Here is a 23505-nt window from a genome sequence, read left to right as displayed (position 1 = left end):
CAAAGAATTATTGTTTTCTCTTAAAATATCAACAGTTTAGTAAGATAAGTAACCACTTGCTACATCTAGAAATCCTATATGGCTAATGTTTGAAAGTAAGGACTGTAAAAGGAGAAAGTACTACTAAGCAGACAAAGACAGACATCAGTTGGAGTGAGTTTATTAGAGAAAGACAGATACACAAATCACTGAACACCAAGATTAGTAGAGAAAAGCATAATTGCCAAAATTTCACACAAAGACTAAACAGCTATGCTACTTTAGAATAATCATAAGTGAAGACATCCAGAGTTCCATATTGATGTTAACCACATTATAGGTCTCTAAATATATTTTAAAGCACTTGGAGCACATGCCTTACTTTTACGTTTTATTCTGTAAAGGTCACCATCATGCTATTTTAATAATACCTTGTGTGATACTTTTAACTACCTTTTTCATAGTGAACAGCTACTTATAAAGTTCATTCTTACTTTTTACTTAAGTATTACACAGCAAATGGTTGTAATAACACATTCTGTATGACTAGATACATATCTAGCAAAGCTACACATGTACAGAAATAAGAAACCGAATAAAAGACATAGCACTGAAGGAATGGCCAGTTTACAAGAAAGTGTAGCTCTGACAAAAATCGTAAGGGATTTCTAAAACACAGCAGTCAGTACTGAAGAGAGAAGTTAAAGCTTGAAGATGGTGCACGCCCGTCATGCAGGAGACAGTATAAGAATCACAAAAGGCATCTAGGCCTGTCAGACAGAAATGGAGAGAGAAAAACTGAATGAAACTGTTGGGAAAAGTTCAACAGTTTTCAATTTTGAACAGTTATGTTTACAGTATTTCTAGGTCATGTGCTGGAGGTCTTTTTTTAAATTAAAGATTTGGGATTGCACCTGTAAGTGCTGCCATTCACAGATCCTTGCAATTACCAAAAAGGTAGTTGTTTGTTTACATACTTTAACCTATTTCACTAACATGTATCATACAAAAATTACCAAAAGAGATCCAGTCTTTTATTAAATTAATATCTGTAAATAAGAGAAAAGCAGATTTTTAAAAACCAGAAATTGCTTTTATATTATAAACACATCATGTGTAATATACGCAGGGGAAAGAATGCTTTTTTTTCCAGTTGAAAAGAATACAAAAGCCAAAATTAAAAGGAAAAACTTAATACAAGATTTAAAAGAAATTAACAGAACAAGGTGCATTCATTTAAGCTTTAACTTCTGTCAGGAATTTTTTTCCTCCACAACACTAGAAAGGAAAAGTGTTTCCCTCACCCCTCCAAACAAACAAATAAAATTCCATCTACTTCTTTGAGGTAATAAGAATCCATGGGACTGTTTATGTATTATCATGTATATATTTTTAAAAAATAAAATTCATAAGGAAAATACTAACACGCAAGTTTCAACACACTGCCCTGCCTAAGGGACCTCAAAGTTGAACTGAAAGAACCACCTACAGAAGTGACTGGGTAGTTGAATTCTTAGGCTTTCCTTTCTCAACTCTGGGAAAATGGACAAGGATATCAATTAAGATTTTTGTTTAGTGATGATGGCATCTCTCTGTAGGAAGTAGAGTGAATACCAATAATAGATATTTTACAAAAAAATGCCCTACTACCAGTGATTGAAAACTAACTGGGAGTTGCAATCAAATCTTCACCTGATGACAGAGGTCTATTATCAAATTAGATTTTATATTTTGTTTAGAATTACATAAAGACATTTCAGCTATAATGATTCAAGAAGTGCTTATGGAAATTCAGTAGCTTTGAATCTAGGGTGACCAGATAGCAAGTGTGAAAAATCGGGACCGGGGTGGGAGGGTAATAGGAGCCTATATAAGAAGAAGCCCCAAATATTGGGACTGTCTCTATAAAATCGGGATATCTGGTCACCCTATTTGAACCTGAACTCTATATTTTAGTTACATGATTCCATGAATAAAAAGGCAAATTATTCCTTGCATCTTAAAATAGGCATGTTCACATCAACAGTTCTCAAGGTAGCCAGAATTTCAGCTTTATAGCCACTGTATAAAAAATCTCCTTCAGTTTTTGAGACAGACATGGGGCAAGAGCTCAGGCTTATCTGGAAAAGTCAGTATAAGAAAACATTTTTTAAATGTTTATGAAAGGAACTCTCTAACTACAATTTCAAATTGTAAAAGTTTAAAACTGATAAAAAGTTATGAGAACAGTGTATTGTTCCATAAATATGTGCAAGTTTTAGAAGTGTTAGTATACAATATACATCAATTTTACTAAACAAAGTGTGTCTTAGTATTTAGCTATAGATTTATTTGTTAAAAACAGACTTTTCAGTTCCTATAGGACACTACCCCAAAAGCATACATTTCTTTTCTAAGCTATACTACATGTGGGTAATTAATTGCAGTATCCTCTTTTATTGTGTATACCCTCACAAAATTACTACTTCTGTGCACTGCTGCTCAAAAACTGCAGAACATTTCTCACTGAAAAGTCAAATTTTTAAAAAATTTCAACTACTCTATAAATTGCGCTATTCCTAAACCCTAACACTGTTTTGTCTGAGAGCCAAATTCTTGAGCCAACTCAAGAGTACAGATGCACATCAGAAGGTTTTTACCAGAACAGGCACTTCCTTTGGTGTCTGTAAACAAAGTAAATTGCCTATGATAGAAATTCAATAGTACTTCCTGTCTGAGAAGCAGAATATCTGTGTGGAGAGAAGAGATGAGGGAAAGGTGACACCACATCCTACAGGTACAGAAAAGAGCAGCATTAAAATAAGGTAGAAAACAATGCCGGGAAGTTTCTTGTTTTTAATTTGTGTATGAACAAACTCTCTCAAGTGATGAACAAAATGTGGACTGTAAATAGATTCATAGATATTAAGGTCAGAAGGGACCATTATGACCATCTAGTCTGACCTCCTGCACAACGCAGGCCACAGAATCTCACCCACCCACTCCTGCGAAAAACCTCTCACCTATGTCTGAGCTACTGAAGTCCTCAAATCATGGTTTAAAGACTTCAAGGATAGTCCCAGGTATATCAGAAAAAGTGATGCCACATTTTTAAAATGAATGGTGCAATTCCCAGACTTTATAAAAATCAACACTTCCTTAATTCTGGTCCCTAAAGGAAAATTAATTTTTTAGGTCAACAGATTTTTATCAGTTTAGGTTTCATTCAAATATTGACCTAGAAATACCATTTTGTATTTTTCCAGAAGGTTCTTTATCATTCCAAAATCTGCATGCTTGTTTTAATTAAAAGCAAACAGTAAAAAAAAGGTTTTATTCACTTAGAACACACAAAGGCATGCAAAGTACGGCAGAAATTAAGGGAGGAGTACAGTACACAGTTCTAATGCTGAGTGGACAAAATTAAGATAAAAGGAGTTACAAAACTTATTGTGGGGACACTAATGATGCAACATTAATTATTCACAACAGATGCTGATTGACTGTCTTGAAACGGTGAATACCAATGCCAAGGAAATGTCATTTGATAAATGACAAAAGCAACCAAAGATGGAGAGAACATTCTCCAGGCAAATTCAGCAAGTGTTAAGTTTTTTAAAAAGTTGGCTTTAAAAGCTTCTTGCAAGTGACTGAAAAACTGTTGTAAGAGAAATGAACTTTAGAAGCATTCTAGTTTATAAAGTAGGATAAACACCCTAAAGCAAAAGCAAAAGTAGTCAGACAAACCTATCACTTCAGCAATTTGGCAAAATGTATCAGTGCTTTTAGCAGAACTATAGCTTATAGTGAATTAACAGTTTGACTGCCTGCACTAAGTACATTCCCTTGGCAGCAACAGAATACACAATAAGAAAGTCAATAACTGGAGCAAACAAAATTAAGTAAACAGTATAAATAAAAGCATGAAAGACATAAAAAAGGGTAAAAAATGCATAGTTAATTACACGTTACAAACATATCTGTTTTTAAAAGTTTTTGTTGTTCTAACTCGTGACACAGATGTTATGTTAGGTAGTGAAACAAGATATCACAAGACAGAATAAGGCCTCACTTTAATTATAAATTCTAAAGGAGTGCATGGGAAGTGGAGATATACATTTCATTTAAAAAAATGTATCTTTGCTGTCAAGTTGCCATGACCCAGTAATGACAGCACATACAAAAGCAGATTATGGATCACCCTTCTTCCATAACTGGAAACAAAGTTACAGGTCGTTTTCTCTGACAAGGTTGGGAGAGGGGTGACTGGAGTAGTTTTAAAGTCTTAACCTGATTGTTTTTATTTACTTTAAAAATCAGTGATGCTTTAATATCCCTAATTCCATAGTGGTACCTGCTGGATGCATTTAACCTACAGGCAAGGATGATATAAAGAGAGCAAATAAGCAGAAGTAAATTAATTGCCAATCTATTGAGAAAACCACAGACTAGGGATTATGCACCCAACAAACACCAGGACACTCAATCAGCATTCAAATGCTCATAGTTAAGCCCAGCTGCTTGAAATTCCTAAAGAAATTTTACTTTTCAGGACAAAACATTGTGGACAATTTAAAAAGAATTTACTAAATGCAAGATCTTATTCTTTAATTCTTAATTCTGCAGAATTACAAAGTGTAAAGTAGATGAAGTAGGAAAACTACTTTGAAAACACAATGGAATGACAACTGGACAAAGGAATTCCTGTTATAGTCTAGAAAATTTACCACTATTTTCTTCAACTGTGTACTGTACTTACCCCATTCCATTCTACGCTCATACTCACTTCCTCGCCTCCATCAGGGCCACTTTCGTACTTTACCACATCGACATTGAGGCTTTCTCGGCTTCGCCTTTTTTCTATGCTCTCGGGGTCATTTAGCACTTCAGCAACTCTCTGTTTGTGAACATTGTCAAGACCCTGTGAGACAGGCAAAGGGGGGAAAGGTTTTACTTACTCAATATAGGTTTTAATAATGTACACTATCATAAATATGCATGGTAACCAAGTTAACGAAAAAATCAGTGATACATTAAACTCACGCTGAACCTAATACAATTTTCAGTACTTTATAACTGATCTATTATAAACATCAATGCAACATAAAGCAAAACAGTTGGACTGAGCACAGGCCTGGGAGTTAGCAGGCTTGGGGTTCTTCTCCTGACTGTCAGTGACTTACCTCAAGCATTTCACATATCTGCTTGGTACTAAGGTGCCTGTTAGATCACTAACATGGAAACACATTCTCTCTTTTCCTTGGTTTTTCCATATGTTAAATGGGGTTAGTAATATTTACCTATCTTTGAAAAGAACATTGAGTTCATGTTTAAAAAGCCCAACACAAAGTATTACATTAAAAAAAACCCAGCTGTGGTATAAGCTTTCTATTAAAAAGTGTTCTCTTGTGCCAAAATTTTAACAGTAATGAATTTTATTATGAAAATTTAATTATAACCATAGAACAGGATCAAAGTAGAGATGGAAAAGAGAGAATTTATTGACTCCAATCTTTTGCCAGTGCAATAGATAATTTCCTGATAAAGGACACATCAGGTACACTTTCTGAATTTCTAAAAGGATTACTGAAAGAAATACAAAGTATGTTAGATACAAAAAACTACACTAAAAATATTTAATTTGCTAAGACAACAAATCATGCCAGGAAATGCCAAAAGTAAGCTTGCAAGCTTAATTTGAGCTACTGTGCATACGCACTATGATAATCTTACCCAGTATCAAAGTGATGTTTGTTGCTCAGCCAGGAACAGAACCCAGCTCAGTAAGTTTGTCACAAGAAAACATCCTTTCTCTTGCAACTCTCTGCCTCATTCACTGTCCACCTTGCGCAGTGAATGAAGCATGGGTCAAATAGTACATGATCACACAAAGATTATCATAATATACAGACAAGGAAGCTAAGTCACATAGAAAACATTAATTTGGGCATTTCTTAATTTTGAGTACTTGCACTTTGTAACTGACATTTTAAAAGTAGCTTTTTGTACACAAATGCCTAGTTTTTTAGAAAAGTAAACCGAAGAAACAAATTCCATCAAGTGGAACCATAAAGACGCTCTGTATGGGTCATTAACAGGACTGAAACCCAAAACCTTTGAATCAATTACACAGACCTCTACTACTTGAGCTAAAAGTGTAACTAACTAACTAACTGCACTAGCAGTATGTAATCCTCTATGTCCATCAGTCACTAGAGGGGGACATGACACTTTGCCAGTGGTTTACACAACTCTTTCAGACAGCACACAGAAATCTGGAATCAAAAGCCTGGGTACTATTGCTGGCTCTAGGGTTCTAGTGGTTACAATGAGCACAGAAAAACATAATAGATTTGGCACATTCATTCTAAAAACACAGTGTTAATTCCCCCAGCACATGGGAAGCACAAGACCACAATTAAGGCTGCGTGTCTGTCATGGAGGTCACAGATTTTGTGACCTTCCAGGACCTCCGTGACTTCTGAAGTAGTAGCAGTTTCAGCGTGTGGGAGAGGACTCAGGGCTGGGGCAAGGCTGGGGCGCGAAGCTGCGCTTACCTGTGGGGGGGGAGCTATCCGGCTTCCACTGGCATGTCCCTGCAACTCCTAGACAGAGGGGCCAGGGGGCTCCACACACTGCTCGCAGGCGCCATCCCCAAAGCTCCCATTGGCTGTAGTTCCTGGACAATGGGAGCTGTGGATCCAGCACTTGTGGTGGGCAGCACGCAGTGCCCCCCTGGCTGCCCTTCCCCATACGAGCTGCAGGGACACGTGGACCCAGGTAGAGAACCTGTGAGCCCTGCCAACCCTCCCCGCAGTTTGGGTCCCAGGCCACGTGCCATCACCCATCCCCCTCCCTCCAGTGCCAGCGGAGGTCCCGGGCCATGTGGCACCCACCTTCCGCCAGCACCAGCGGGGATCCTGGGCCAACCCCCTAGCAGGGGAAGTGGCTGCAACACTCTGCAATTCTGGACTGTGAGCCAACAGGCTGCTGTAAATTAGAGCATCCCACAAAGCTGCTTTAACCTAGTCCGAGGGCTGCACCAGCCCCCGGGGCAGCCCACAACCCAGAAGACATAAATGTGGCTTAAAGAGCCATGTGACAGATGCAATACTGGGTTCTATTTCTAGTTCTGACACAACAGAACACGTGCAACCTTATTTAGCAGAATATAAGATTAGGAGAATTATACTTTACTGCTTGACTTGCTCAATAAGAAATGCAAATTGCACAAGACTTCATTAGTCCATGAAAGAGATGAGACTTGAAGCATAATCTTTTCCTGGAGTCCAGCACACCTACCTCAGTAGTGAAAGTAAACTGAAAAAGAAGGTGGCACCCTCAGCACACCAGCCAAGAAGTGCTGTTGCCTCAAGCCCACGAGGAGAGGGGGAAACTATCTCTACTTTTAGCATAAGAGGGTGGCAGTGCCAACCCTGTTTCCCCTTTACTTTAACATGTGCCTTCATCTAGACCAACAGGGCAGTGACAGCTGCTGTTAGTAAATGCATCAACCCTCATATCTGAAACTAGCTCTGTGCTTGTGAATGCAGCTGGCACGGTTTGGAGCTCTGTGGGACTAGAGCATGCTCCATACAAATGGAATATTCAGGGATTTCAGCTGCAAACCTTTAACGTGCATCCGACGAAGTGGGTATTCACCCACGAAAGCTTATGCTCCAATACGTCTGTTAGTCTATAAGGTGCCACCGGACTCTTTGCCGCTTTTACAGATCCAGACTAACACGGCTACTCCTCTGATACTTGAAACCTTTAACAAGCTCTACTGATCATGTGCAAGGGGTGATTTTCAGACGCTTATTAGTAAGCCATATCTGGGCTGATTTTTCTGGGACATCAAAAAGCATTTCTTTGATCCTACAAAGAAACTCCCTACCAAATGTCAAATTCTGGTCCAAAACCTGAACAGCACTAGAGCTCTTCTAAGAAATGGTTGGAACTTTGTTTTGCCAATTTTTTTTTTAAAATAATACTTTCACCTAACCTTATTCTCAGAAACAGCTGAACCCTTTGTGCTGAAACATTTAAAAAAATCCATCCTGATGCAGGGAAAATGCATAGAAAGAAAATTCTGCCAGACTTTAACCATTCAGGCAAAGTTATAAGCCACTAAAAATGGTGGTTTATAATGCTAAGTCTTAGGCAAACAACTATAAGCCTACCTGCCAGTGATGCCTATAATTTCTTATACTCATTGCCATTTACCTGGTTAACTATGTCATAACTTTTCTAATATGCATGTAATCACATGAAGTGATATTAACCAAATCAGAACAAAACACCAAGTGAAAGTTTTGTTGCTCAGGAGACAATAGGCATACAGAGAGGTTACTCACCTTGTGCAGTAAATGGAGTTGTTTGAAATGGGTGTCCCTGTGAGTGGTCCACTTCAGTTGCACTTGCACCCTGCGCCTTTGATAATAGATTTTTGGTAGAGGTGCCCATTCAGCCCGCCCATGCACCCCACACATCCTCATCTTTCAAGAAGAAGCTATACGGACTGTGGGAAAACTGCCCTCAACTCCTTCTCCACCACAAAGTCCCATAAGGATGACTCCAAAGCAGAGGGGAAGAAGGCAGATAGTGGAGCACCAAACAGAGGGACACATCTCCAAGAACTCCGGTTACTACACAAGATGCGTAACCTCTTCTTCTTTGAGTAGTGTCCCTCTGGGTGCTCAACTTCAGATGACTCCTGAGCAGTATCCCCCGAAGGAGGCAGAAGGTTCAGCACAGAGTCCAATACAGAAGAGAACTAACTTGCCCACAGCCGCATCTGATCTTTCCAAAGACACCACGACAGAATCAGACAAGAGTATGAAACAGAGGACCAAGTTGCCACTCTACGTATGTTTACAATTGGTACGTCCTTAAGTAATGCAATTGATGTAGACAGTGCTCTTGTAGAATGTGCTAAATCTCTCAAAGGGGGTTGGACATGAGTTCTATCATACCAGTCTTAATACAACCAGAGAACCACTTTGACAATCTCCGTTTCGAAATTACCAAACCCTTGTTTGTATCCATTATAGACAAAAACAGGAGATTTTCTAAATGGTTTGGTCCTGTCTAGCAGAAAGTTAACACCTTCCTTACATACAGAGTATGGAATATAGCTTCTTGACTAATCTGATGTTGTTCTGGAAGAAAACCAGGAGATGACTGGTTTGATTAATGTGGCATTCTGAGGACACATTAGGTAAGAATCTTGGATAGGCCTGTAGCGACACTTTCTCTCTGGAAAACACTGAAATAGGGAGTCTGCCATTAAAGCCCTCAATTCTCCTACTCTTTGGGAAGAAGAGAACAGTATCAGACAGGCTGTCTTCATAAATAAATCTTAAAACAAACATGTAGCTAGAGGTTCAAACATAGGCTTCATAAGGTCATTAAGAACTAGGTTCAGGTCCCAGCTAGGAGCAGGGTTTCTGATTTGTGGGAACATATTTGACAAACCTCACAGAAATCTTGATGTAGTTGGGTGAGCAAAGAGAGAAACACCCTGCATGGGTGTGTGAAAGCCTGTTATTCGTGCTAAGTGAACCTTAATACAATTCACAGAAACGTCTTCCATTCCAACAGGTAATCCAGTACCCTATGAAGAGGAGAGTGAGTTGATGAAATATGATGACTGTTACACCAAAGATGGTATTGTTTCCAAAGTATTTCTTGTAGATAGTTTTCTATTATTTAATAAAACTTCTTGTGCATTTGAGGAACAAGACCCTCTATCCCCAAGAACCATCAAATCACTGAAGTGTAAGACTGGAAGGGACCGCAATCCGCCTTCTACTCTAGTCCCTGCAACTCAAGGCAAGACTACATGGTAACTAGACCATTTGTGTCAGGTGTTTGTCTAACCTGTTCTTAAAAACCTGCAGTGGAGATCGCACAACCTCCCCAGGCAATTTGTTCCTGTGCTTAGCCACCCTGACAGGAAGATTTTCCTAATGTCCAACCTAAATCTCCCTTGCTGCAATTTAAGCCCATTGTTTCTTGTCCTAACCTCAGAGGTTTATGAGAACAAATTTTCAACCTTTTACATACTTGAAAACTGTTATATCCCCCTGCAGTCTTCTCTTTTCTACACTAAACCAGCCCAGTTTTTTCCATCTTTCCTCAGAGGTCATGCTTTCTAAGCATTTAATCATTTTTGTTGCTCTCCTCTGGACTTTCTCTAATTTGTCCACATCCTTCCTGAAATATGGCGCCCAGAACTGGACACAATACTCCAGCTGAGGCCTTATCCAGCGCAGAGTATAACGGAAAAATTACTTCTTGTGTCTTGCTTACAACACTCCCGCTTATACATCCCAGAATGATGTTTGCTTTTTTTACAAGAGTGTTACACTGTTGACTCATATTTAGGTTGTGATCCACTATAAACCCCCAGATCCCTTTCTGCAGTACTACTTCCTAGGCAGTCATTTCCCATTTTGTATGTGTGCAATTAATTGCCCCTTCTAATTAGAGTACTTTGCATTTTTCCTTCTTGAATTTCATCCTATTTACTTCAGACACTTATCCAGTTTGTCCAGATCATTTTGACTTTTAATGCTATCCTCCAAAGCACTTGCAACCTCTCCCAGCTTGGTATCGTCCGCAAACTTTATATGTGTACTCTCTATGCCATTACCTAAATCATTGATGAAGATATTGAACAGACTTGGACCAATCCCTGTGGGACCCCACATGATATGCCCTTCCAACTTGAGTGTGAACCACTGATGATTACTCTCTGGGAACAGTTTTCCAACCAGTTATGTACCCACCTTATAGTAGCTCCATCTAGGCTGTATTTCCCTAGTTTGTTTATGAGAAGGTCATGTGAGACAGTATCAAAAGCCTTACTAAAGTCAAGATATACCACAACTACTGCTTCCCCCCTATCCACAAGGCTTTTTACCCCATCAAAGAAAGCTATTAGGTTGGTTTGACATGATTTGTTCTTGACAAATCCATGTTCATGTTACTTATCACCGTCTTCTAGATGTTTGCAAATTGTTTACTTGCTTATTTACTCCATTATCTTTCCGGAGAAGGAAGTTAAGATGTCTACTCTGTAATTCCCCAGGTTGTCCTTATTCCCCTTTTTATAGACTGGCACTCTATTTCCCCTCTTCCAGTTCTCTGGAATCTCTCCAGTCTTCTATGAGTTTTTGAAGATAATTGCTAATGGCTCAGCTATCTCCTCTGTCAGCTCCTTGAGTATTTTAGGATATATTTTGTCAGGCCCTGTTGACTTGAAGACATCTAACTTAAGTAATTTTTAACTTGTTCTTTCCCTATTTTAGCCTCAGATGATACCTCATTTTCACTGGTGTTCACTATGTTAGACATCCAACCATTACTAACTTTTTTGGTGAAAACTGGAACAAAAAAGTCATTTAGCACTTCTGCCATTTCCACATTTTCTGTTATTGTCTTTCACCCCTCACTGAGTAATGGACCTACCCTGTCTTTAGTCTTCCTCTTGCTTCTAATGTATCCGTAGAATGTTTTCGTTGCCCTTTATGTCTTCAGCTAGTTTAATCTTGTTTTGTGCCTTGACCTTTCTAATTTTGTCCCTACATCTTGTGTTGTTTGTTTATATTCATCCTTTGTAATCTGACCTAGTTTCCACTGTTTGTAGAACTCTTTTTTGAGTTTCAGATCATTGAAGATCCCCTGGTTAAGCCACAGTGGCGTCTTGCTATACTTCCTATCCTTTCTACGCAGTGGGATAGTTTACTCGTGTCCTTAATGTTTCTTTGAAAAACTGCCAACTCTCTCGAACTCTTTTTCCCCTTAGACCTGCTTCCCATGGGACCTACCAACTCTCTCTCTGCTTGGAACCTCAGAATCCGTAAACTGGGGTGAAGTGTTTGACCTGCATCTTGAGTCAGTAGGTAAGGACTGACTGGAAGCTTCCAAGAAGGCCAACAGGTGACTCTGATGAGATAGGGATACCAGACTTGTCTTGGCCACTTTAGTGCTATCATTATAACCCTGGCCCAATCTTGTTGAGAACGTTCAATAATAACAGCATTGGATGTGCACCTAGAAGTCCTTTTGTCCATGCTATGATAAATGCATTTCCTAGGAATACAGGATCAAGACCCCCTCTGGAGCAATATATGATGCATTTTGAATTGGCTGCTGTGGCAAACAGATCTGCCTCTGGGAACCCCTAACTGAGAATATCATGTGAGGGACTCTGGAGTTTAATTCCCATTCATACATAAGAAAAACATCTGCTGAAATAGTCTGTCATGGTGTTTTGAATACCTGGGATGTAAGAAGCAGAGATGACTATGTGGTTGGCTGTGCATCAATTCCAGAGTTTTATTGCTTTGGCACAGAGAGATGGGGAATGGTGCTCCTCCCTGACAGCTGATAAGAACAGATTTAATAATTTTATTAAGATAATGTTGAAGTAAAAAGAAAATGGTACAGAATTTAAGCATAGAAGTTTCTAGTTATCAGGGAATAAGGTACAGATTATCAAGGGGTGCGAAATTTGGTTTAGGAACAGGTGGCATAAGGAATACATAATCTGCAATCTCCCCGATTGGGGGTAAAAGTTTCACCGATCAAAGTACAGACATTGAGATATGGGGGTATGTTGTCCATATAATGGCTACGTTCAGGTGTGGAGTATAATGAGTGGATACGACGACAGGGATAGATCTACCCTCATTTGGTGGGATTTAATGTTCAGTGAGTTTATGGTTCCAGTTCATATGGTCCAATGGAAAAAGCCTTTCAGTCCCTGGACCATCGGATGATGTCTGAGACCACGAGGCACCGCTTGAGCCGTGTGTAGCGTAGACCGATCCCACAGGTCCGCAGTACATGCTCGTTGCAGGGGTCCCAAGCGCCTAGGGCTCCGACGATCAATGCATCCATCTGCACCTCGTAGCTCTTTGCTCTCAGGGTGTTGGCCAGAGGGGCATATTTTTCCAGCTTAGAAGCTCGGGCTTCGCGGAAGGCCGGGGTCCTGTTCTTGAAGGAGAACGTGATGTCGACGAGGATGATCTTTTTCTGGGCCTCGTCGGTGACTACCACGTCAGGTCGCAATTGGCTGTCAGTACCAGGGATGGCGCAGTTTACAGCAACTTCCCCCAGCGCGGTGCGATGGCTTTCACTAGGCGGTTCTGGATGATGTTGTGGCGCAGCTGCCAGGCTCTGGAGCGGGGCTTGCAGCTGCACAGGATGTGGGGCAGGGTCTCGTTGGAGTAGCCGCACTTCCTGCAACGCTTGTCTTGGTTCCTGTGGCGGACGGCTCCGTTGAGCGGGACGCAGTTGAGCCGGGCGTGGTGGATGAACCGCCCGTCGGCGAAACGGGTGAAGCTGCCCCCGGCGAGGAAGTGGTTGCTGGCGTCCCACTTGCAGGTCAGTTCGAAGGCTTTACCCTGGTCCAGTTTACGCTTCAGGGCTTCCCTGTACAGCGAGTGAATGGCTGCCTTCAGGGTCCTCTCCAGCATGCCCCTGGCGCTCAGGGTGACGATGGTGTTGTCCTCAGACCTGATCTGCGGCACCAGGACTCCCAGCTCCTGGCGCTCCTCGCACACATGCCATGTTGTCAGTCATTATCTTTACTGATTTCAGTCTGATTAGAGGTAGAAAGTTTATGCACGTATTTTTGACTACTCAATTCCAAAAGGAATATGTGGAGAAGCTGCTCCTGTAGTGACCATTTGCCCCACATCTTCTGAGATCCTAGATGTGCCCCCTAACCCAAAAGCAAAGCACCTGATATCATCACAGTAGGGGGAATCTGAATGAACGGAAGGAACACCTGTGCAAGTGTTGGTTGGATCCTTCTGTGGAATCCACTGGGGAACACAAAATAACCTGCCTATATTATGTTTGCTGGGTTTGTAAACCGTTCAAAGTCATCCCTGTAGACCTTGGAGATGTAACCTGGCATGGTGCACTACAAAGACACATGTGGGCATGTGTCCCAGCAGTTGAAGGCAATCTCTTATTGCAACTTGAGGACTGCCCTGAATCCTTGAGATGAGGTCAGCTAGTGCGAGAAATCACCTGGAAGGTAGGTATGGTGTTTGTCAGTGCATACAAAGAAGCCCTCTGAAATCTAGACACTGATATGGAGTCAAAATAGACTGTCTGATCTGAAGGCCCAGACTGTGAAACAGAGAACACATGATCTTTATTGACTCCAGCATCTCCTGATTGGCTTATTCAAAGGCAGATCCTATTGTCTAGGTACAGGAAAATAAATATGCTCAAACAACGTAGGAGGGCAGCAACTATTGCCAGAATAATTAAGAACACCCTTGGTGCCAAAGATAGTCCAAAAGGAAGCACACTGTACTGATAGTGTTTGCTATTGATTAAGAAACAAAGAAACATTCTGTATGATGAGTGAATAGTGACATGAAAATGTGTGTCTTGTAGGTCGAGGGTCACAAACCAATCTAATTCTAACAATGGAATTATTACTGCCAATGTCACCCTCCTGAATTTTTGCTGTTTTATGTATCCATTTAGAAACCTGAGGTCTAAAAATCGGTCTCCACCCTCCCTTCTTTTTGGATATAAGGAAGTATTTTAAGGAGAATCCTGTTCCTCTATGTTGCACAGGAACTGGTGCTATTGCTCCTAAACTTAGAAGTGAGGTCACTTCTTGTTCTAGTAACTGATCATGAGATAGGTCCCTGAAGAGGGACGGGGATGGGTAGGAGGGATAGCCTGGAAATGGATAGTGTAACCAGAAGTTATGGCTTCCAAAACCCATTTGTCCAAAGTTATATGCTCCCACACATCCTAAAAATAGGAAAGGCAGCATCCAAAATGAGGGAGGGGGATAGGACGTTGCAGTTGTATAGTCCCATCAACTGGATGATTGAGACTCTTGACCAAGCCATCAAAATTGTCACTCTGAGGACATGGATGGCTGGGAGAATGTAGCTGTAGCTGATAGGGGTTTCTTTTTTTGGAGTACCTAGGTCGCTTGACCAGGGCTTCAAAAGGTCTATGGCATGTTGAATACAGGGCTGGGTGTGCGCTTTGTGTCATTTAAGATCTACTATATTTTCTCTTATTTACATGAGTATAGATTCCAAAGGATCTCAGCGTGACTCTCAAGTCCTTTAAAAGGTATCCGTTGCACCTGCAAACAGCTTGTGACAGTTAAATGGGCGGTCTTCAATGGTACTTTGAAAGTCTTTCGGAAAGCCCAACATCTGCAGCCAAGACACTCTTCTCATGACCACTGCAGATAATATAGACTGTGCTGCAGTATCTGTTGCATCTAAGGAGGCCTGGAGCACAGGGACCTAGCACCCCCCAACCACTACTGCCAGGGCAGGCTGACCCTGACGCTGCCCCTTCTGCCTCAGACAGACGAACCCTTCCCTTTTCCGACAGGACCCTCCACCAGCACAGGGGGCCCCCCCTGCCTGCAGTCACCGCTCCTGCCCCCTGCTGGGCAAGGGGCAGCCCCATCCCCATCCCCAGTGAGGCTACAGTGAGGGGCAGCAGCAGGGGAGGAGGTGGACACGTGATGGCAGCCAACCCCACCCCCCCAGCACCCACCATAGGGGAGGCAAGGGGGCTTCCTGGACCTGAGAGGATCCCTAGGAGCATGTGCAGTGACAGCGGTGCGAAGCGAGTGTGCTGCTGGGGGGGAAAAGGGGGTCTCCTCCCCCAGAGCTCACTGCTGCCAAGAGGGAGAGGGCTGGGGGGAGTCCTCCTCTCTGGTCCCAGCCCTGGGGCAGCCTGCCTGCACCCCAAACTGCTCATCCCTGGCCCTGCCCCACCCCAGAGCCCATACCCCCAGCCAGAGCCCTCTCCTGTACCATGTACCCCCCCCCCACCCAACCCTCTGCCCCAGCCCTGAGCCCCCTCCTGTACCATGAACCCCTCATCCCAGCCCCACCCCAAAGCCCTCACTCCCACACCCCAACCCTCTGCTTGAGCACCTCCCATAGCCCAAGCCCCTCATCACCAGCCCCACCCCGGAGCCCTCACATTTAAAAAAAATATATATCAGCTTATAAGGCAGGTGTGTGTGGGGGAGCAGGTCTTGGATCTGTTCTGGGCACCACCAAAAATTCTACAAACCTGCCGCCCCTGCTGGAGCGATGTCTTCATTAGCAGCTGACCCTCTTGAATGGTGGCTTTAAACTGGCTACGATGTTCCAGATGCTCAATAAAGGAATTACATGTGTTGTAATGTGAGGCCACGTCTATACTACCTGCCGGATCGGCAGGTAGTGATCGATCTATCAGGTATCGATTTATCGCGTCTAGTGTAGACGCGATAAATCGATCCCCGATCGCTCTGCCGTCGATCCCACACCATGAGGATGTGAAGTAAGTGATTCTAAGTCGATCTAAGATATGTGGACTTCAGCTACGCTATTCTCGTAGCTGAAATTGCGTATCTTAGATCGATCCCCCCCAGTGTAAACCAGTCCTAAGTGTACTTGGCCATGAGTGCCTGATAGTTCATTATTCAGAAGTGAATTGTGGCTAAAGCATAGATTCTGCAACCAAAAACATCGAGCCTCTTATGGTCCTTGCTGTATGGGATGGACTTAGAGCTATGTTGCTTGCCTCTTTCATTAATGGCCCCTACTACTAGAGAGTTCAGAGTTGTGTGAGAGAAACTCTGATTCCCAGGCAGGAACATAATACTTTTTATCTGTTGCAGGCAGACTGTGTCAAAGCTGGGGTTTGTCAAATAGTCTTAGTGAGCTCCATAAGAGCTTCATTCACTGGAATGGCAATTGTCATGGATGATGAAGTTTGTAAAATATCTAGGAGTTTATGGGCTCTTGAAATCTCTCTAAGGGAATCTGAAGCCTGTAAGCAATTTGCTTCATCAGTTCCTGAAACTGTCTCAAGTTATCTGCCATAGAAGGTGATGGAAGCATCACAGCTTCATCAGGTAAAGAGGAGGAAATATTCATATGAGGTGTCATCTCCCTTGTCCATCCTTGCTTCTTGCTCTTCCTCTGACATGGGTGGTAGTAGAGGGGACTGAGGAAAATCAGTCCTTCTCTGTTCCCTCCAGTGGTGTGAAGACCCTATTGCAAATTGCAGGCGATAGAACGACCACGGATCCCAGCAAGGCCACTTGGCAGGGCCCAAAGGTATAGGTGGAGGCATCTGTGTTCCTGCCATGAGGGTGTCCTTTTAAGGTCTAGTCTCTTGTAAAACATCAGTGTAGGAGGGGTAGTGATGTGTTTTAGAATAGACAGGGAAACTCTGCACTGAGATGTGAAAATCTGAAGAGTTCACTCCCACATACTACCCACTATTGTAATAATCTTTGTACAAAATATGCCTTGTGAGGTATCATTTGAAAACTAATAACTCACTGGTCAGTAACATCATGGTGAAATGTGTGTAGCAATATTATATGAACAGAAGCTGAAAATATGACTGACGTGTTTACCAGACAAATCTGGGGAGAGGGTAAACCTGTTCCTCAAAGACAAAGGACAAGTTAACATCTCTAGCCAGGGGTCAAAGTTGATTGGCAATCGCATGTCAGGGGAAAGAACAGATGGATCTGCATTTTAGCAAGGAACAACAAAGGAACCATTCCTTTGACTTCCAGGGAGGGGCAGGGGGGGAGGGGCAGGGGGATCCTGACCTGAGAATTTGGTCAGCAATGTTGCTGGAAACATGTGGTAAGGATTTTACCTTGAACTAAGTCTAATTTAAGTTTTAGATACTAGAAAGCTAGTTATCTTTATTTCTCTTGTAATTGTTTCTGACTTTAACACCTTATACTTGTATTCATTTCAAATCTCTCTCTTTGAAGTTAAATAAACTTTTTTATTTTTAATCAAAACTAATCCAGTGTTGTGTTTAAATTGAAATGTTTGGGTAACTCCAGTTAAAGCAGTAAACTGTTGAATATTGACCCCTTACAAGGCCAATAGACGTATAATATCTGAACAGTCCAAGAGAGGACTCGGCCATGCAGAACACATTTAGGAAATTCAGGACTAGGAGCATGTTGGGGTCACCCGGCAAGAAGTAACCAAGGCTCCTGGAAGCCAGAGTATTGCTGATGTCAGAGTTGCTGGACCAGGACTGCAACTATACACAGGCACTCAGGGTGTGATCTGCATGCTGTTTGTGAGTGGCCCTGTTTGGAAGCTATCACAGCAAAGCATTGTGAGGCACCCAAGGTTTCAAGGCAAGTGGTCTGGACAGCAACCTGGAATGTGACATTACCTGAACACCTGCTGATGATAACAAAGACTGGCCCAGGAGAGACTCTGTGAAGGGTGGCTTCAGTACTGATGTAGCTGGCACCACGTGCTGGGCACCCAGGAGCACGTCAGTTACGATTCGCTCAGTACCATATGAGGTCTAGCCACCCCGGTACAGCTGACTTCCTCAATATTGGTACTGAGTGTTGTTCCTGGATGGAATGATAACTCTTTTCACCCATATCTCTGCCAGTTAGCGTCTGGGTACCCAAACTTGGTACGGAGTCTGCCTTAGATTGAGTTTTTTTCTTTGCCTTTGCAGTACCAGCATCTATCAGAGCTTACATGGAACTCCCCTTGGGACCTGAGATCTCCATAGTCCTCTTGTGTCACTGACAGATCCTCTTGCAGATTTACTCCCTACCTCTTCTGTTTAGAGGAAGATGCAGATGAGGACTTCAGTACAACAGAAGTACTTAGTACCATGGTACTGTCTACCGCTCTCATGGTTTCTGGTGACTGAGATCTTGATGTGGACAGAGCAATAGCACTACTGGGAGGTCTATGTACAGTGGGATCCTCCGCCCCTGGATCTGAAGCTGGACGTAAGTCTTCCTCCATCATCAGATATTTAAATTTGGTTTCCCTATTTTTTCGGGATTTACCCTTGAAAGATGTGCAGATCTTGCACTTACTAGGAATATGGGTATCCCCAAAGAGTGGAGGCACTGGGAAAGCCTGTCACTGATTAGAATAGCCTCACAGCAGAAGAGGCACCTCTCAAATCCTAGGGAACCCACCATTCCCAATAAAAAACAATGAGACAATCCCAAGAAGTAGTACTAAACAAATATCTATCTAAGAATAAAAGGATTTTTTTATTAAGAAAGAAAAGAAAAAGGAAACACTAAAAGGTAAGTAACTATAAAACTATCTATCTAAATGCTAAACAGAGAACAGGCACTCATTGCAGACTCCGTTTCAAGTCAATGGTGGTTGAGAAGTTACAGGCCAACTGCCCTCAGTTTAATGCCATATAGCCTAGCATGATGCACGAGAATGCATGGGGTGCATGTGAGGGCTGAACAGGCATTGCTACCAAAAATCTCCAATCAAAGGCGCAGGGCACAAGTGCACCTTAAGTGGAGCACTTACAAGGACACTGCTTGAAGAACTGCTATTTTACTTTAAAATCTCACTTGGATAAAAGGTATATCAAAAACCTTATGCAGGAGCATTTTCGTGTATTTATATTAAAAAGGGGATATATCAAGATTTTTTTTCTCTAGTATCTTCCTTCAAGCTTACTGGTTTTGTCCTTTTCTACTTGGCGAACACTCAGATTTTCCTTCTGTTTGTCATGGAGGAATGGATTGGATTCTTCTTTGTGTGTCAAAACAATCAACCAATGTTGATGTCATCAGCACATTTTTGGGTATAAGGTTTGTAAGTAACTCCTTTGCTCTTTCCTATTCCTGGCAGTCTGCTTCTACAGCAGCAAAAAATAGTACATGATCCTGATCCTGCACTAATAGGTTTTGAAACATTTCAGCTCCAAATTGGTGTATTTACAACAAAAAGAGGTACTTTATCTGTAAGATATAGCCTGTCATATTTTGACTAATATCTTTGTTCTGAACTAGTTTACTTGTAGTTTGAATTATAAAGTGTCCACACAAAAACATCATTTTACAAGAGAAAATTCTTACTTTTCTATTGCCACCAAAATTACTAAAAACTGAATTTCAAGAGTTTGTGTTCACCAAATTATCCACCATGACCACCAAATATTTTGCTGATAGAATCCCCTATTCTGTAAGTATAGTCTACATTCTTTTTTCATAGATTTATACATTTACATTTATAGCCATATTAAAACACAAACATACACTCAGCTTTCCTTCTACTTCAAGAAAAAAAACAACTCTTTCTTTTTCCCATGTGGAAAGGTGAGGTGGTCATTTGACAGGTTTTAGGATTTGAGAATTTCTAAAAATATTCATTGTAGACACCAGCCCCAGGTTTTGTCTACATTAAGAAAGTTACAAAAGTTCCTCCTCAATAGGTTGAAGAGTACCTCATATCAACACACAGAAGTGTTGGAGAGACAGTTCACCAACCAAGGCTCCCCTCTTGATCCTCTCCCTAACAGGTCTCCTCCCTCCCCAGAAATGCTTCCCTAGCTATGGTCCCCCCATGGTCCAAACTTACCCCCAAAGATTCAACTCCCAACTTCTATTGTGCAACTCCTCACACTGTTCCTGCTGAGAACTGCTCTCTAAGCCTGCTGCTTCTGTCCTCCCTCATGCCCTCCACAGGATTCACCCTCAATTATGCCACCCACATTCATGCTGCCACCCCAGGCCAAGAAGTGTCCCCACTCGGCTGTGCCATTCTTGCACTGCACAGTTACCAGCTGCTGTTCTCCTGCACACACAGAGGCACCTCAGAACACTTAGTGTTCCACCAGTTCCCGGTATCATCAACCTAGCAATTACCCAGTTTACTAATGGTTAACATGGAGCCTATATATTTTAAATTTAAACTAAAACTAAGGGTGTTTTTTGTTAACATAATAGATAGTAAATTGGCAAATACATACAGCAATACATCTCTAAAAAACTGCCAGCTACCGAACAGCTAAAACATCAAACGTGCACAATATACATCAAGTGGAAGTCAAAATTTTAATGAAAACAAACCACATATAGCGTTACTAAGAACAAAGGGGAATTTTCATACTTGCCTGCTTACGAGACCTCATTGCTGCCTCTTCTAATGTTTCAGCAGCTTCAAACTTGCCTTGACGTTTGTAAAGTGCTCCAAGGTTCTTTAAGGTAGTTGTTACTGTTGGACTATTAAAAAAAATACACTGAAATTATTCTTAACTTACAAACACATGAAAACTCAAAAACATGAGATAAAAGCTTAGATACCATCAGTATCATCAATATTATCTGAGAATCATCTTTTAAAACATTATACTAGCATTAAATATGTGAGAGACATTAAAAATATCCTTCAAATGCATTTGAGACTCACAAAAAGTGATTGCTTAATGGTCCTGAAAACTAATACAACAACTATTCTCTGGAGCCACGCTACATGAACAGCAGCGACGGGTGCCTCAGACCAGACCTCTAGTGGTGAGAGTGTAGTTCAGTCTCCAAAATACAGTCAAACTTTGGCCACCAGTGAAACGGCCAAAAAAATATGTCAATTAGTGCCAGTATCAATGGCGGGTGTTGTAATGTGGATTAGACACTTAAGTGAGATCAAAAATTCCTTTCTCGGCCTCTAGCTGGGAGCTACTTTCAGTTGCTACATACCTCATCCAGATTTGAACCAATGATGTTGAGGGGTAAGATTTCAAATTCCATTCTGAATTTCTTTGAGAACTGTGTTTCCCACCCCAACAGGAAAAAAAACCTGATTCAACAATATACCAGAACTGTTTATTATAAGTCTTAAACCAGTCAAAACCCTTGCTGAGCTTTTGTTCCAGCAGCATTTGAGCAGAAACCCTGAAGCAATAAGATAGCCTGCTATTTAAGTAGCAGGCTATCACTACTTCTGTGGCACACAGTGTTTAGAACAAGAGAGAGAAGTAGGAGCAAGGAGACATTTATGACATGGCAAAATTCCTGATCAGCATGCTCCTCAATACTTCAGTTACCCGTTCTCCTCCATATTTATGTCATATTTGACTGAACAGATAAGTTTACTAGATCCAGCAATAGTTTTACTAAGTTTTAAAAGTCTCATTTGTATTACTACATCCCCCAACTAAATGCTAAGATGAATATAGAAATAAATCTCATTATTAACAGTGTCAACTATTTTGTGCAGACGATTTTGATATTATACATAACACACACACAGTACGATAGTTTTGATTCAAAATTTAAATTTGATACTGTGACAAAGTTTCTCCTCTGTCTTGGTGGGTCCAGCGCTTATTTGTGGATTTGCTCGCCTCAGAGGTTCACGGCAGCCCTGTTTGGCCACTTTCGTGGCTCAAATCTGCTGTTCACTCAGTTAGCCTCATCGCTGGCCAGCATGGGGAAAAGGAAGAAGAACAATCCCCGCAGTCTCTGCTGATCCACATAGTGGATCGGGGAACAGGACAGAGACCTTCCGCTCTGGTGGAACCCACAGTCCAGGTCAACTACTCTAGTATCAAGTAGGGGGGGATGGAGGGATGGGGGGAACCCAGGCCTGCCCTCTACTCCGGGTTCCAGCCCAGGGCCCTGTAGATTGCAGCTGTCTACAGAGGCTCCTGTAACAGCTGCGTGACAGCTACAACTCCCTGGGCTACTTCCCCATGGCCTCCTCCCAACAACTTAGAATCATAGAATATCAGGGTTGGAAGGGACCCCAGAAGGTCATCTAGTCCAACCCCCTGCTCGAAGCAGGACCAATTCCCAGTTAAATCATCCCAGCCAGGGCTTTGTCAAGCCTGACCTTAAAAACCTCTAAGGAAGGAGATTCTACCACCTCCCTAGGTAACGCATTCCAGTGTTTCACCACCCTCTTAGTGAAAAAGTTTTTCCTAATATCCAATCTAAACCTCCCCCATTGCAACTTGAGACCATTACTCCACGTTCTGTCATCTGCTACCATTGAGAACAGTCTAGAGCCATCCTCTTTGGAACCCCCTTTCAGGTAGTTGAAAGCAGCTATCAAATCCCCCCTCATTCTTCTCTTCCGCAGACTAAACAATCCCAGCTCCCTCAGCCTCTCCTCATAAGTCATGTGCTCTAGACCCCTAATCATTTTTGTTGCCCTTCGCTGGACTCTCTCCAATTTATCCACATCCTTCTTGTAGTGTGGGGCCCAAAACTGGACACAGTACTCCAGATGAGGCCTCACCAGTGTCGAATAGAGGGGAACGATCACGTCCCTCGATCTGCTCGCTATGCCCCTACTTATACATCCCAAAATGCCATTGGCCTTCTTGGCAACAAGGGCACACTGCTGACTCATATCCAGCTTCTCGTCCACTGTCACCCCTAGGTCCTTTTCCGCAGAACTGCTACCTAGCCATTCGGTCCCTAGTCTGTAGCGGTGCATTGGATTCTTCCATCCTAAGTGTAGGACCCTGCACTTATCCTTATTGAACCTCATCAGATTTCTTTTGGCCCAGACCTCCAATTTGTCTAGGTCCTTCTGTATCCTATCTCTCCCCTCCAGCGTATCTACCTCTCCTCCCAGTTTAGTATCATCCGCAAATTTGCTGAGAGTGCAATCCACACCATCCTCCAGATCATTTATGAAGATATTGAACAAAACCGGCCCCAGGACCGACCCCTGGGGCACTCCACTTGACACCGGCTGCCAACTAGAC

General features: G+C 42.2%; 1 protein-coding gene across 10 annotated transcripts in view; it reads right to left on the bottom strand.

Moving 5' to 3' along the window:
* KLC1 (kinesin light chain 1) overlaps positions 1 to 23505 on the bottom strand; it is a 91672-nt gene that overhangs the window by 11626 nt on the left and 56541 nt on the right. For 2 of the 10 annotated variants that reach the window (XM_037901025.2, XM_037901027.2), the window contains exons 12-13: positions 20905 to 21013; positions 4718 to 4879 (exon numbers count right to left, since the gene is read on the bottom strand). In XM_037901025.2, coding sequence (XP_037756953.1) covers positions 4718 to 4879; positions 20905 to 21013 — 271 coding nt within the window. Of the gene's footprint in view, positions 1 to 144; positions 2709 to 4717; positions 4880 to 19001; positions 19648 to 20432; positions 20646 to 20904; positions 21014 to 23505 lie in introns of those variants that run through there. The other 8 variants (XM_037901026.2, XM_043548002.1, XM_037901028.2 and 5 more) reach the window with 7 other exon arrangements.

Source organism: Chelonia mydas, chromosome 6 (assembly GCF_015237465.2).
Source record: "Chelonia mydas isolate rCheMyd1 chromosome 6, rCheMyd1.pri.v2, whole genome shotgun sequence".
Classification (NCBI taxonomy): domain Eukaryota; kingdom Metazoa; phylum Chordata; order Testudines; family Cheloniidae; genus Chelonia; species Chelonia mydas.
The sequence above is the reverse complement of the archived record's forward strand: the minus strand, read 5'-3'. Positions and strand labels throughout refer to the sequence as shown.